Source organism: Lepidochelys kempii, chromosome 10 (genome assembly GCF_965140265.1).
Source record: "Lepidochelys kempii isolate rLepKem1 chromosome 10, rLepKem1.hap2, whole genome shotgun sequence".
Classification (NCBI taxonomy): Eukaryota; Metazoa; Chordata; order Testudines; family Cheloniidae; genus Lepidochelys; species Lepidochelys kempii.
This window is the reverse complement of record NC_133265.1, coordinates 35,908,719-35,925,376: the sequence shown is the minus strand read 5'-3', so window position 1 is coordinate 35,925,376 and position 16,658 is coordinate 35,908,719. Positions and strand designations below refer to the sequence as shown.

At 47.1% G+C, this 16,658-nt stretch overlaps 1 protein-coding gene across 1 annotated transcript in view; it reads right to left on the bottom strand.

Moving 5' to 3' along the window:
• The window catches only part of RAB40C (RAB40C, member RAS oncogene family), a 65,343-nt gene extending 60,551 nt beyond the window's left edge, over nt 1-4,792 (bottom strand). The window contains exon 1 of the mRNA XM_073362867.1: nt 4,639-4,792. Coding sequence (XP_073218968.1) covers nt 4,639-4,792 — 154 coding nt within the window. The remainder of the gene's footprint in view (nt 1-4,638) is intronic.
• Nucleotides 4,793-16,658: the final 11,866 nt, after the last annotated feature.

Sequence of the window (16,658 nt, the reverse complement as noted above, 5' to 3'; positions counted from 1 at the left end):
TAGCAGAAGATGGGACATTGGACAGTGAGGGTCAGGACTCAGAGAATATGCTCAGCACCACCTCAATCTGTCAGGATCTAACTGATCACCATATGTGGTGTCAGGAAGGAATTTGCCCTCAGGTCAGACTGGCAGGGACGATGGCCTTCCTCTGCAGCATGTGGGTATGGGTCGCTTGCCAGGATCATCTGGGTATCTCACTTATTCATTTCCCTGCCACTATAGGGGCTTCAGGCATTGGTGCACCCCGGTTCCTCCTGTTCTCTTCCTGTGGTACAGAACAGTCTAGTCTCCTGTGGGCTGTAATACTTTGGTCTCATTGTGGCTTTGGCTTTCATGTGCGGCAACTGGGATCCTGTGCTATACAGGAGGTCAGACTAGATGATCTCATGGCCCCTTCTGACCTCAAACTCTATGAAGTGACAGATGTTCAGGGCACACATCAGTCACGCAGGACAAGGCACACGGCTTTGCTTTTAGTCTAGCTAGTCTATCTGCAACACAGGCTGCTAAGCAGGGCTCAGAGTGCAGGTGCCATGCTAGCCTCTCTCTGCCCAAGGTAGCAGGAGCAGAAGGCAGAGAGGAAAAAGCATGTGTAGCCTCGAGGGAAAGGGTAGGCTTTGTACCCATCTTCGCAGGTTCCTCTAGCTGAAAGGAAACAGGTAGGCTCCCAGGGCGTCCTGCTTCTGCAATAGGAGGAAGGCAGCCTGTAATCGTGGGGTGGGGTATAAATCAGGGAGAACAGGAGGAAAGACCACACACTCCCTCCATACCTCCCAGCATTTCAAGTGGCTAAAGTGGGACTGCCCACAGGGGGTGAGAGACCCGGGGAGAGGGTGTTGCGGAGTAAGCCCACCTTGCACTGGCAACTCCTGTCCTGTGAGGCTGGCTGGGCTCAGTTTCCCACTCCATAACCTCACCCTAGGGGGTCAGGCGAAACTGGAGTGGCACTGTGTCCCCACGCACCAGGTCGCAAAGCCAGAGGCAGGGAGTTGAGCCGAGCCAGCCCCTCAGGACAGGAGCCACTTCAACTGGGATAATGAGTTGGGGGGGGGGGGGGGGGAGAAAGGGTGTAAAAACAGTTCAGCCCCTTGAAACCTGGGACTGTTTAGACGTATGCCCTCCCCAGTCTGCATTGGGCTTTCTTTGCCCAAACATTCCAGGGAGGTGATTGCTTCAGAACCTTTGTATCCAAACGGCCCATCCTGGAAGGAAAGCCTTTCAGTTTGGACCAGACCAAGCAGCCTGTCAGAATGCAGTCCACACCCACAGAAGAGGAGCTCTATGAACTCATCCTCACTTAAAGTATTTCCTTTATGAAATCAGCCCTCCAGTAAATACACCCAAGGAACAGGCCAGGGCCCTAGGAATGTAACTGCCCCACAGGAAGCAGGGGGTGCCGCAAACATCAGGGACACCATCAGCCTTTACATTCCTGGTGGCTGACGTCAATTATTAACTGAAGATGAACGGCATAGGGAACACCAGGGGAAGCTTCCACATCACTGTGCCTCAGCCCTGATTTCAAGCTGCCACCTTCTAGGCCCGGCAAGGCTGTTCAGTAGCCCTGGCTCCTGCAGTTGTAGACTGCTCAAGGGTGTGTGTCAGTGCCAATGCACAGCAGTAACCTGCCATGGGGCCACCTGTCCAGAGCTAGAGTCAGATCCACCAATTCATTTCACAGAGACCAGCCTCCAGAGTTTAACAACTATGTCACTGCATACATGCTTCCAGGAAGGATGCAGTCCATTCTACATATCAAAGGCCCTTTAGCTGCTGCACATAAACAGGAATTGCAGCTTCTGAGGTTCTCTCTCTCTTATGGTCTGCATAGTCAGCTGCAATGAAAGCAGACCCCCCCCCCCCACTCAGTTGGGCCCCATGTCAAGTCACTCCTATAGACTGCCAAGAACTCTCCTGGTGCAGGCCTTTGCTCAAGTCAGATAGGGTAAGGGCAAGGACAAACCAAAGCTCAGCTGCATAGAAGGCCCTGGTCCTAGGCCACAAAAAGGAATGATCAGCTCTAGAATTTTTTTTTTTTTTTTTTTTTAAGTTTCTCTCTCAATATTTGAGTGTCTTCCCCACCTTCCTCCCCACAGGTTTTCCCATCCCACCTCAGAGTCCTGCATCATGGTAGCCATCCTTGGCAAAGGATGTGGAACTGCCTGTTGCTCCTTGCTCAGGAACAGTAGCCACCAGGAAGGCCACTCCCCACCAGAGGTTAAGCACATGGGCACTGCAGAACTCCCCCCAGGACCCAGCTGGGGCTAGGAGAAATGAGTTGTTGCGCTAACCACAAGGCCAGCCCATCAAAGCTTATTCCTTTTTCTCAGATAATGGTAAGTTCTGTTTTCTGGACAATTAAAATGAAAAACGGATGGCACAATATGAACATCTGCTTATAGGAAAAAGAGCATGTGTACAGAAATTGCTAGGTTTTACACAAGAGCCTCTGCATAATGTTTCAGTTTGGTGGGTTTTGGACAGTATTAGAAATGTGTCTCGAGTTTATGACAGATGGTTTGAGGGGCTGGTAATGGAATATGCAGTGTTTCACCTGCAGATCATTGGTTTGAATCTGGACCAGTACTGGCCAAACTGGATTGCTCTTCAGGGGGCATATATGGAGTATTTAGTGATCTCAGCCAAGTTCTCAATGGACAAGCACTACCACCACAAACATACAAAATTAACCTTAGCTGCCAGTTTCAGGAGAGAAGCCCTGAACGCACATGGAAGCTTAACTTCCTTTACAGCTAGAGATGGTCCCTGCCTGGTCACAGTTGAGGCATGTTGGCAGGGTTTTGTGGGTGCACCCTAGCTGCTATGGAGCCAGAGGAATTTGATTGCCAGGACTGTTAAGATTGTCTAGGAGTGAAATTCACTCAAATTGCAAGGCTATCCAATCCTATTAGTCACAGGGTATGTAATTTACCAAGATGAACCATTAAGCAGTGTAAATACCAAAAATGCAATAGCATTGAGTAAGACTCAAAATATGACAGTAAAATTAGCTTCACAAAAACGGGTTCAAGAGCACACAGAAAGCAGCCATGGGAAATTTTAAAGCTATTAGAGGTATTTTGAGTTTTCTTTAAAATAAAGAGACTTGTAGTATTTTCTGGGGTACACAGTTCAGAGTGCAGGAGGCACAGCCCATATTGATAGATTCCTGATATATTGGTTTCTTTCATATATTTACTGTAATGGTTATAATGTAAAAATCAGGCCAAGTTACTAGTTCTTTTCCTACATTACTGGCTTCCAATTGATTTGAATTGCCTTATCAAATAAAAGATTTTTAATTACATTTTTCAGACCTTAGAAGCACCTGTTGAAATTATTCCTGCTGTATTTTTCATTTGTTTGTCAGTCAACACTAGGTGCAAAGTACACCAGTTCTCGATGACACAGCACTCTCACTTAAAGCTGGGTGTGGAGCCCTTTTTGCAGGTACCCAGTACCTCACAGAAGCAACCCTTAATATATGAATGCTAGCGCTCATGTCAAGTCTTGTCTACAGCCTCTTAATTTGCTACTATAAGTCTAGATCTCACAGCTATCCTGCCCTCTCCAAGCCATCTATCTGCTGCACAGGTTTTGCATGTACTCGTACAGCAACTCTTATAAAGACTATGCATAAACTGTCAGGAGTCAAGCTGTGCCGCTCCTCCAAATTCTGAATTCAATCTGTCTCACCGCAAATGTTAACAAGCACCTGATTCTCTCAGACTCCTGTCTGCAGATTAAACTGCAAGTGCCAACTACTACAGCCCCCAGGCTGGTCCTGGAGAAGATACAGAGTTCCGGGATCTGAATTAGATTGCTTCTGTCAAGGCTTGGAGCCACAATTTTCACTGAAAATGGCGAGAACTATGACAGATTGCAAGTCACCACAGGACCTACACCCTGCCAGGCAGCATTACATTATACCTACTGCGAGGGGATGCAGGAGAGAGAGCAGCACCACTCCTTGGCTCTTAATTATAGTCTTGTGACACTATAGTTAATGGTCTGTCAGGATTTCCATTATAAACCTTGATTTTGCAGGAGGTAGAGAGAGTAAACTTAGGCTCCTGAGTACCCAAGTAGCAACTCACCAAAAGCTTTAGATATGAGCTAATCTCATAGTTCTTTTGGTACAAGTGCCTGAGTACTAACTGTGAGTATAGTTTAGTGCCTGTACTAACCCTCCAACAATGCTCCAAAATAAAATTTTTTTTTTTATTAAAACGATGTACAAGAAGTGCCATGTTTGTGAACAGTCCTTCTTGCACATCTAACGAACGTGTCAGATAACAGGACACATGTTTCTGATCATTTCTCCATTATGACACTGGGAGGCAGATTTTTATGATTTTAAGGAACAAAGTCACAACACCTTTGCATTAGCACCAAAGAAAGTCCCATGAAGCTGAACTGATAAGCCACCAAGCCAAACTGTAGCAAAGTACAACGCAAAACATGGGACACATCCATTGAGCATCATGTACTGTACAATTCCTTTCCTCAATAAGTCAGTTTGTAAGAAAAACTCAGTAACAATTAGAAAAAAGGTTTATCAATAGCTTCTTTATAATTATGGCTGCCGTTTTACCGGGTACAGCATCCTCCCACCACCCCTTCCAAAATCCTTACCATTGCTATAGGCGTAAGGGGATTCAGATGCTCCATCTTGAAGGCTCTCCAGGATTTCTCCTTTCCCAACATCACTGTCTCCTACCAACAGGAACTTGAGCAGATAATCATAGCTCTTCACAGGGCTTCCCTGGGTTCCCATTCTCCCTCTCATTAGTGAAGAGGCACAATCCGCATACTAAACATGTAGCCAGACTGAAAAGAGCACTAATGCCAGCTTCCTCACTTTTAGAGAGGCTCTTAGGAGCACAGGTTTTTGTCTCCCCCTTCAAAGGGGGGCAGGAAGGCTAAGGAAGAATGAGTCAACCTCAGAATGAACCTTTCATCCTTTCCACCTTATGTCTGGTCTTCTGTACCAAGATATGCTGGGAGCCTGAAAGAAAAGAAAAGAGGGTCCTCATTTCTTTGCTTGCCTTTAGCACCTTTTCAATATCCAGACACAAATTATGGTTAAATTCTCAAAGCTGCCAACAAAGAACCCTCACTTTTTTTTTTTTTTTTTTTTTGGAAAGGCAGCTAATTTAGAATGCCAGGTTCTAGCATAAAGGTTGTTTTCCCTTCAGACTGCTACAGCCCTTTGGGACAAGGTGCAATTATTGGTAAAAATGCTCACACAAGAAGCTAATACTGCTCAAAGCCTCTGAGTCAGAGGTTTACCTATTCTGAAAAGGCATAAATCCTGTGATACAAACAAAACAGTCAGGCATGTGGGGAGCAAGTGTGGCCGCTCCCTAGCGTGGAAAGAAACCATTCCTGGACCACTGGGGCTAAGCTTCACCAGAAAAATAAAACGGCAATTTGCATAGGTAGAAATAGACAAGCAGATGGCTAACTTCTTAAGCTTTTCCCATCTCTCCCCCACCCCCTCCATACTACCTCCTTCTCCAGCCTACACCCACCTTTAGAAAACCTGCTGTGGTTGTTTTTAAATGCTGAGGGAAATCAGATCTGTTAAGATTTAACTGCCCAGATCAATCAAGTGGCTAATTTAAATTCATGCCCATCTCCCAGCAGCTGTGCTATCCTCACCTCATTGTTCTCTTCCCTCCCACAATTAAAGGTGCCTAATCCCCCACTCCAAAACAGAGGGTCCCCTCTACACACATCAATCTGAGCCAGGAGACCGGAGGCCAGGCACTCAGGAAGCTGAAATGAAGTGGCAGAATTTTCACACCTCCCCTTCAGGTAGATGTGACGGGGGCACAGCCATACCTGGGACAAAAATGAGGACACCAAAAGACAAGCCCCAAGGGGAGTCAGCCACTGCAGACACCAGCTGAGGGTGCCAGGCCCAGGCTAGCGCAGCAGGGCTGAGGATGCCAGGGACAGCTCAGTTGGGGCAATGCCAGGCCCCACAGAGATAGGTGGAGACCAGGGGCAGCCAGGCCCTGGGGTAGCAAGACACAGGGGGAAAACGATATTTGGCATGCAGCCCCCAAGGACAGAGGGATGGGGAGTGCCAACCCCAGGGGATGGGGGAATGGAGGGAAGTATAACAAGAGGGGTGCTCCCAGGGCTTGGGAGGGGGGGTCTTTACTCTGGAGCAGGGAGCCAGGCCCAGTGGTGCCAGGCCCTAGGGCAGAGAGGGTCTGGGCAAGCTGGGGATTGGGGTGCCAGGCCTGAGACTGATCTAGACAGGATGGGAGGGTCCCGGGGACCAGGCCTCAGGGCAGCGGGAGGGGGAGCTGATGGGGGCATGGCCGGATGCCGTTGTGGGGCCGCTGGGTGCCAGGTCCCAGGGCTGGCTGGAAAGGGGGTGGTCAGTGAGGCAATGCCAGGCCCGAGATCAGGCTGGGGGGACAGGACCTAGACAGAGCAGAGGTCCGAGGAGGTAGCGGAGGGCCAAGCCCAACGGGGAGGGGCAAAACGAGGTGGGGGGCGCGAGTCCGGGGAGGGGGAGGTGGGGGGCAGTTCCGGGCCGGCAGGAGGGGTACAGGAAGGCGGGGGGCAGGCCCCGAGGGTACGGGCGGAGGAGGGGTAGAGGGAGGTGGGGGGCAGGCCCCGGGAAGTCGGGGGAGGGGAAGGCGCCGAGGGGTACAGGGAGAGGCTGGGGGCAAGCCCGGGGGGGCTGGAGTCTGGGACCCAGCCGTGCTGGAGGGTCCCCACCCCGAGCCGACATGGGCCAGGGCGTTCCCGCCGAGACTCACCGTCCAGCCGGGCCCACCGCGCTGACACGAGCCGGGGGAAGCGGCTGTTAGCTCCAAGCTCCGCCAGCCCCGGCGCTGCTCCTCACCGCCGCTTCGCCGCGCCCGCCCACTGCCTCAAGCCCATAGGCCAACGCCCCCGCCAATCAACAGCACACCCGCCCTATCCGCGCCCCTTTCCGAACTTCCCCGCCCTCTTCCGGCATCATCCTATCAGGAACCAGAGGACACTACCTCATTTGCAGGAAATTGAGCCCATCGAGAGCGTAGGGCATGACTACAGACCCCGGCATGCAACGCAGCACCCTGCTCCAGGTCATAGGGTCGGGCTGAGCGCAGCATGCGGGGATTTGTAGTTTCAGCTGAGCCATCAAACAGGATTAATAGCTGTGTACCACTGTGGGTCCACACAGCTGCCTGCGGCCAGGGTGGCAGCTATGCTGGGCTGCAAGGCTGCCACCGCGCAGGGTGAGCCGCCGCGCAGGGCGAGTCGCCACCACCGCAGTGCGACAGGGGTGCCTTCAAGCCGGGAAAGGGAAGTTTTATGAACCTCATTTTACAGATGAAGAAGGAAGGCTCTGAGACTGCAAAGCTGCCCACAGGCCGGGCTGGGAGCCATACGGCTCTGCACGTGACTGGGAACCAGTGCTGTGCAGCCGTGAGACTCAGATGTGTTTGTCCCCAGTGGAAAATTTCAGGAGATGGCAAATTTCCATCACTAAAGTCTGAATTCTAAGCCCAGTCCATCTGGCTTGAAAAGCATCATAAAGCAAATGTTTGTAAATTCACAAAAAGAGGGGAATAGTGAGTCTCCCTCTGGAAGCTGGGAAGTTAAAATCTGGGGATGATTTAGGAGCCCACCAGAAACCAAGTCTCAGGCCTGGTCTACACTACTGGGTAGATTGAATTTAGCTGCGTTAGGTCGATTTAAAAATGACTGCGTCCACACAACCAACCCTATTCCGTTGACCTAAAGGGCTCTTAAAATTGACTTCTGTACTCCTCCCCAACGAGGGGAGTAGCGCTAAAATCAACCTTGCTGGGTTGAATTTGGGGTAGTGTGGATGCAAATTGAAAGTATTGGCCTCCAGGAGCTATCCCAGAGTGCTCCATTTTGCCTGCTCTGGACAGAACTTTGGACTCTGATGCACTAGCTAGGTTCACAGGAAAAGCCCTGTGTACTTTTGAATTTCATTTCCTGTTTGGTCAGCGTGGCGAACTCAGCAGCACTCAGCAGCACAGTTGGCCATGCAGTCCCCCCAGAATCGTAGAGCGTAGAATGTTTCTATGCTCCCCCATTATCTCCGTCCCTGAGGTTATCACAGATTATAAGATGAAAAAACCGCATTTGCGATGACATGTTTTCCAGGCTCATGCAGTCCTCCCGCACTGATAGGGCATAGCTTAATGCATGGAGGCATTCAGTGGCAGAGGCCAGGAAAGAATTAAGTGAGCTCGAAGAGCAGCGGCAGGACATGATGCTGAGGTTAATGGGGGAGCAAACGGACATGATGAAGCGTTTGTTGGAGCTGCAGGATAGCCAACAAGAGCACAGACCCCCCCACTGCATCCACTGTATAACCACCTACCCTCTTCCCCATGTTCCATAGTCTCCTCACCGAGACGACCAAGAACGCCAGGGGGAGGCTCTGGGCACCCAGCCTCTCCACTCCAGAGGATGGCCCAAGCAACAGAAGGCTGTCATTCAAACAGTTTGATTTTTAGTGTGGCTACACTATAATAAGCAATGTGGCCTTGTCCTTCCCTCCTCCCCCACCCCACCTGGGCTACCTTGTCCATTATCTCATTTTTTTTAATTAATAAAGAAATAAAGCATGGTTTCAAAACAATAGTTACTTTATTTTGAAGGGGGGAGGGTGGTTGGCTTACAGGGAATTAAAATCAACAAAGGGGGCGGGTTTGCAGCCAGGAGAAACACACACAACTGTCACACCGAAGCCTGTCCAGTCATGAAACTGGTTTTCAAAGCCTCTCTGATGTGCAGCGTGCCTTGCTGTGTTCTTCTAATCGCCCTGGTGTCTGGCTGCTCAAAATCGGATGCAGGCCATTTGCCTCAACCTCCCACCCTGCCATAAATGTCTCCCCCTTACTCTCACAGATATTATGGAGCACACAGCAAGCAGGAATAACAATGAGAATGTTCGCAAAAAGAAAAGGAGTACTTGTGGCACCTTAGAGACTAACCAATTTATTTGAGCATAAGCTTTCATGAGCTACAGCTCACTTCATCGGATGCATACCGTGGAAACTGCAGCAGACTTTATATATACACAGAGAATATGAAACAATACCTCCTCCCACCCCACTGTCCTGCTGGTAATAGCTTATCTAAAGTGATCATCAGGTGGGCCATTTCCAACACAAATCCAGGTTTTCTCACCCTCCACCCCCCCACACAAATTCACTCTCCTGCTGGTGATAGCCCATCCAAAGTGACAACTCTTTACACAATGTGCATGACAATCAAGTTGGGCTATTTCCTGCACAAATCCAGGTTTTCTCACCTCCCCCCCACCCCCATACACACACAAACTCACTCTCCTGCTGGTAATAGCTCATCCAAACTGACCACTCTCCAAGTTTAAATCCAAGTTAAACCAGAACATCTGGGGGGGGGGGTAGGAAAAAACAAGAGGACACAGGCTACCTTGCATAATGACTTAGCCACTCCCAGTCTCTATTTAAGCCTAAATTAATAGTATCCAATTTGCAAATGAATTCCAATTCAGCAGTTTCTCGCTGGAGTCTGGATTTGAAGTTTTTTTGTTTTAAGATAGCGACCTTCATGTCTGTGATTGCGTGACCAGAGAGATTGAAGTGTTCTCCGACTGGTTTATGAATGTTATAATTCTTGACATCTGATTTGTGTCCATGAATCTGCATGAAAAAACTTGTACAGATACAGACAGACATCATCTTCCTTATCAGATGTCAAGAATTGGTTAGGTGCCACAAATACTCCTTTTCTTTTTGCGAATACAGACTAACACGGCTGTTACTCTGAAACCTGTCACAATGGGAATGTTGGTTGCGCTTAGGTCTGACCTAGTCAGCAAACAGCACCAGCGAACTTTTAAACGTCCAAAGGCACATTCTACCACCATCCTGCACTTGCTCAGCCTATAGTTGAACTGCTCCTTAGTACTGTCCAGGCTTCATGAGCCATGGGAGCAAGGGGTAGGCTGGGGTAGGTGTGACCGTGCGGTGCTGCCGGCTGGGAGAGCAGCCTGAGGCAGAAGCCTCCAGCTCGCATGGTATTCCAGGCGGGACTGAATCTCCATGAGATGAAACTTAAAGAAGAGAATGACCTGGAGTCTCTGGCTCCCATTTGGTGCTCTAAGAGGAGAATAGCCATGTCTGTACAGGCACCCCTGATGGACCTCACCGAGGTCTGCCAGGAGCACCCAAGAGACGTACAACCGCTAACCGTCCTACTGCACCATCTGCCGCAAAGGCAAGGAGCTGCTGCTGTTTAGCAATGCAGTACCGCATCTGCCAGCAGCACCCAGGAGATGTACGGTGACGGTGAGCTGAGCAGGCTCTATGCTTGCCGTGGTATGGCATCTGCACGGGTAACCCAGGAAAAAAGGCACAAAACGATTGTCTGACATTGCTTTCACGGAGGGAGGGGGGCCTGATGACATGTACCCAAAACCACCTGCGACAATGTTTTTGTCCCATCAGGCATTGGGAGCTTAATCCAGAATTCCAATGGGCAGCGGAGACTGTGGGAACTGTGGGATAGCTACCACAGTGCACCGCTCTGTAGATCGATGCTGGCCATGGTAGTGAGGACACACTTCACTGACTTAATGCGCTTAGTGTGGACATACACAATCGACTGTATAAAATCGGTTTGTAAAAATCAACTTCCAAAAAATCGACCTAATTTCGTAGTGTAGACATACTCTCAGTGAGTACAGTTAAAGGAGAACTGTCTGGTCCTTTAGACCCAAATTGTGCATACATGTTAGTTAGGATTTTTTTAAATGTCAAGAAAAAGAGTTTCATAATTAATTTGATTTAAACATATGGACATATTTGCTGTTCAAGATTGCATCAGTGTCCTACTGCATGGGAATCAGAAAAGGGATGGCCCAGACCCTGAAAGGTATTTTGGCTCCTAACTCCCATTGATTTCAATAGGAGTTGAGTTAGGCACCTAAATACCTTTAAGATCTGGGCCCATATGTTATTCTATTGGTCCCCACAGTCATTCAATCACAGCACCACAATCCTGCTGATGTGGTGGCGGGAAGGGGAAGGACATAGACAGGAAATGGAAATTGTTCCAGATTAAAAGCTGTAATTTTATTCCTGTTTATGAATGCAATTACACATCGTATAAGGTATTATTAAATGATGATTAATTATTATTATTGAAGCAGAGGAATGCAGCTAGTGCATTATATCTATGGGGTGTAAACATGGGTAATGTGGCTGAACCTAACAGTGTTGCCAACATATCTGGTGTTTGTCTTAAAGTACCAGCTTCTGGAGTCTAGTGATTATATGAGAATTTAAGCTTTTGTTAAAAATATACGTTTCTAGCCCTGACGGTTTCAGAGAAAAGCTTGAAAATGTGACCTGAATGTATCCTAAATTCAAGGGATAAATAAAAATGACTACACTTTTTTTTTTTAAAAGAAAAGGAGTACTTGTGGCATCTTAGAGACTAACCAATTTATTTGAGCATAAGCTTTCGTGAGCTACAGCTCACTTCATCGGATGCATACTGTGGAAAGTATGCATCCGATGAAGTGAGCTATAGCTCACGAAAGCTTATGCTCAAATAAATTGGTTAGTCTCTAAGGTGCCACAAGTACTCCTTTTCTTTTTGTGAATACAGACTAACATGGCTGTTACTCTGAAACCTTTTTTTTTAAAGTCTCATGATTTTAAAGGTTTCAGAGTAGCAGCCGTGTTAGTCTGTATCCGCAAAAAGAAAAGGAGGACTTGTGGCACCTTAGAGACCAACAAATTTAATTGAGCATAAGCTTTTGTGAGCTACAGTTCACTTCATTGGATGCATACAGTGGAAAATACAGTGGGGAGATTTATATACACAGAGAACATGAAACAATGGGTGTTACCATACACACTGTAACAAGAGTGATCAGGTAAGGTGAGCTATTACCAGCAGGAAAGTGCGGGGGGGGAATGGGGGTGAACCTTTTGTAGTGATAGTCAACTGCTGGAAATGGCCCACCTTGATTATCACAACAAAAGGTCCCCCCCCACCCCAACTCTCCTGCTGGTAATAGCTCACCTTACCTGATCACTCTCATTACAGTGTGTATGGTAACACCCATTGTTTCATGTTCTCTGTGTATATAAAATCTCCCCACTGTATTTTCCACTGCATGCATCCGATGAAGTGAGCAGTAGCTCACGAAAGATTATGCTCAAATAAATTTGTTAGTCTCTAAGGTGCCACAAGTCCTCCTTTTCTTTTCATGATTTTAAAGATAATTTCATGATTGTTAGGGGCCTGACTCATGAGTTTTGGGCTGGCAATATTGGGTAAAAAAAAACAAAAAAGGCATCTATCCAGGACAAAGAAGAACTGAGAACTTACAGAATGACATTAAGAAATCACAATCAAGCAAATAAGGAAAGCATGGAAGAATACAGATGTAGTTATATAAATACCAGGTATTGTAATGGATCAAATGCCACAGCTCCCCTTAATGTAACTGCAGTATTTTCTGTCACAATTCCTTCAGTGAGAAAGGTACTAGCTGCCTATCAATCATATTCTACTCTATTCAGTGCGCAAGGATTAAGAAATCAAGGAAGTTGACAATCAACTTGATTGATTAATTTCCAACCTGAGGTGGAAATTATTGACAGAAGAGACAGATAGGGTTAAAAAACAAAAACAAATGAATTCTGTGTGTTGGGCTGGATTCAGGACTTTAGGAGATGTTTAAAGTGAAGTGCAGGTGAATGTGCTTTGCTGATTCAGGACCCTAGTTTGCACAAAAGAGGGAGGAGGAAGACGAGGGAAGGAAAGATGTGAAACAGACACGTATTTTGTATAGCAAAACCAAGGGATATTGCTGGACAATGAGATTATACCAGAGAAGGTGATCTAGGGCCTGATCCAAAGCCATGAAAGTCTGTCCACTGATTACAACAGTCTTTGTTTGATTCAGGCACTTAAAACTCAGCTCTGTTGTGAAAAGTGATTCTGTAAAAATGGTATTGATCGCGGGGTTTCGTGTTCATTGTGTCTCAATGTCTCCAGGTTAAACTTACATAATTTACAAGTAAACAACTGTTTCTTCTACCTGTTGGCTCTGCACACTCCCATCTGGTCTCTGACTGAGAATCAAGCTATGTGCTTTCCATCTAATGCATCATCACCAATGATGTAAGATATGCAAGGCCTGACTCTGCTCTCAGTGAAACTGTGCAACCCTATGTCTTCAGTTGCATTGCACAAGCATAAGCCATTGGCCACACAACTGGAATGTAGTAAACAACGCTGTTATTGAGGCACAAGCTGGAATAGACTCCAGGCCAGATCTGTGAGGCTGAAACACAGTGAAAAACATATTTATGCCACTAATGTACCTGGATCTGCCCCTCACTATACACAGAAGGAGCAGAACTCTTACATTTTTACACAGTCCTTTTAAAGAATGGAACAGCACTAAGTGATTAAGGCTGGTAAACTGGTAAAACCTCAGGGCTGGATGATACCATGCCTGAGAAAATTGGGTGGCATAAGAGATAGGTCCCTATACTCTCTGGTAACAGGGGGGGGACTGGTGTTGTGAAGAGAGGCCACACCTGAATTTAAGATGGGATCATAAGGGAGATCAAAGCAACTAGATGCCAGTCAGCAGTGGGGAAGACCCAGAGAATGCTGATTAGGCGGAGTACATGGGAACACCTAGGAATCTGTGAAGTAATACAGGATAGTCAGTACGGACTCATACAAAGGTAGGTCAGGCTGAATCATGTCAAGTTTTCGGAGGTGACAGAAGGTGCAGTGGTGAGAAATGCTGATGAGATAATTTACCTTGTCTCTAAGGATCCGCCCACAGGTGGAGAAGGTGGAACTATACAGAGATGTGAAATTTAAGTCACTCAGAGAAGGCATTTGGCTAAAATCATCCCCTGTGAGATTTCTGTTCTTTAGATTCAAGCAGGGGAAACATACAACAAGGAGCCTGGAGAGAGCACAGGAGTATGAGTGAGGTCCTGGGGGCTGGCTTAGATATTGAAGACAGTGTAATATAATTGCTAATATGACCCTCACTGATCCCTGCTGGATGGAAATCAGACACATTCAAGAGTGTGTCATTGGTCCCCTACTGCTAGTGCTAGTAGGTGATTCTCTTCCAGCTCCAGTGGCTGGGGCCCTTGGAGCAGGAGAATGTGAGGTCTTTCCCCATGTACAACTGAAATGGTTGTTGGCCACCGTGTGAAAACCAAAGTGACTATAACCATCTTGAGGGGCGTGGGTGGAAGAAGTTTGGGGTGGAGGCAGGTGACTAACAATATTCTTCACTTTATAGAACAGTAAACAGCCTGGGAGAGCTGGAAGGAAGGAAATTAAGTTTGCTATTGCTACTCCTATTATAATTATTTATTTGCATTGTGGAAGCACCGTCTTAAGCCCCAATCACTGCATAAGACCCCATGGTGCAAGGCATGGCACGACACAGACACAGAACAAAGAGACAGTCCGTGCCCCAAAGAACTTACAGGCCAAGTACTCAGGCCATCTGTATGGGAAAGGGGGTAGGGAACACTTTATCTGCAAAAAGAAAAGGAGGACTTGTGGCACCTTAGAGACTAACAAATTTATTTGAGCATAAGCTTTCGTGAGCTACAGCTCACTTCATCGGATCCAGCCTAATTAGTGCAGCTCCTAGCTGGACCTGATTCTCCTCTCACCAGTGTGACTCAGGAGTGCCTCCAATGAAGTGGCAATGGCATGAACTGGCAGGAGAGTGTACCCTGCATGTTGCCAGAGGCTCTAAGGGCCATGGCTTGTGAGCAGCAGCTGAGCAGTAGATGAGCTGTATAGAAGCCTGCCCCTGTCTGGCTCTGCAGAGAATGCTATGCTTGTCTCTTAGCTGGACGTCACTGTTAAATTCTCAATTGCAGCATACACTAGACACACAGATTCATTAGGGTAACCAGATGTCCTGATTTTATAGGGACAGTCCTGATTTTTGGGTCTTTTTCTTATATAGGCTCCTATTACCACCCCGTCATGATTTTTCACACTTGCTGTCTGGTCACCCTAAGATTCATACATATGAAGGCCAGAAGGGACCATTATGATCATCTAGGCCAGTGAAACTCAGACCTCAGTGGTTCAGGAGTCAAATTAGCAATCAGCATTATCCAAAAGGCTACAGGAGTGAGAATTCATTGGTTCATTTACTATTATATCTATCTCTCTATTTTTTTCTCCTCGCATCAAAATGGCTGGCCAAGTATTCTACAGTCGGTTAATAAGATAGAAAAAGCATCCTGATTGGTTAATAACTCAGACTGGTTAATAATTAAATCACGCAGTGTTTTAGTATTCTGTGCTGCAACGAGCCGCAGGAGACACATTCAAGAGCCACTGGTGACTCCGGAGCCTCAGTCTGAGTCTCACTGCTCTAGTCTGATCTGCTGCGTGACACAGGCCAGAGAACCTCACCTAGTAATTTCTACATCAAGCCCATAACTTCTGTTTGAGCTACAGAAAGACACCTAGCCGTGATGTAAAGGCTGCAAGCGATGGAGAATCCATCAAAGTATGAGAATGAAACCAACTATATACAGCAGGCTAATGCACTGGACATTAGTACAATACTGTTATTACCGTAAGCCAATATGAGATAAAGGCTAATTGGAGGGGAATCATTGGCATTCATTTTACCAGGCAATATCCAAGGCCAAGTGTCTTATTATGGCAAGGACGGAATTGGATTATTACTGAGGGAAATGGAGGGAGGAAACTAGCCATGATCATCATTCCACTGACATCCCCAGCTACTCCGTAGCAAGCACCACCTCAGTTCTGAGGCAAGCCCCACTCCTGCATCACTCCACGCTGGAGAGTCGGACACAGCTCCAGAAAAATTGAACGCTGATTTTTAAAAATCAAATTCAATATGGAAATGAATCATTTGATTAGTGTAGCTTGATGTTAATTCGTTTCCTATTGCAATGAATCTATTTGGTGCAGTCCTATATTTTCCATGTGCAGTGTGCTGCAGGGATTTGAACTGAGAGTGCAGAGTTGCCTTATTAAAGTTGTTAGGGGGGAAGGTGGACATTGGGGCAGCTGGATAGGAGGTGCTTGGGGCTTCATGGCATCTGAGGATTCATGGGACTTTGGGATTGTGCGCTAAGTATATTAACTGTATGGTTCTGCTAATATGATCTGCAATGAAATAGCTGACAATGCAGACATTCCAAATGTCATCCTTATATTTCAGAGTTAACAACGAAGTGAGATAAATAGGGCAGTTCATAACACTATTGTTTCAGGCTATCTGTAGACTCTGGCAGATGTTGCTGCATTGCTGCACTCAGTTCACATTTGAGAGGTTTATTTTGCACTGATGAGGGCTGGAGCTTTAGTTTTACAAAACAAGGAAAGGCTTCCATTCTGGAGCTAGATTTTGCAGCAAGGCTGGAGTTTGTGATGGATTCCCTGGCCTCAGAATTGCAGGTTATCTGGGGCCTGGGTTACACTGCAAGTTTAAGCACAGGCATTATATTGAGCAAAAAGAACCCCCTCCACCCTTCCAGCTGAGTTGGAATGTTTCCTCCCCTGTTTAAAACCCCAGCTGTATCCCATAGCCTCTGCCTTTCCCTTTCCCTTGGTGAGCTCAT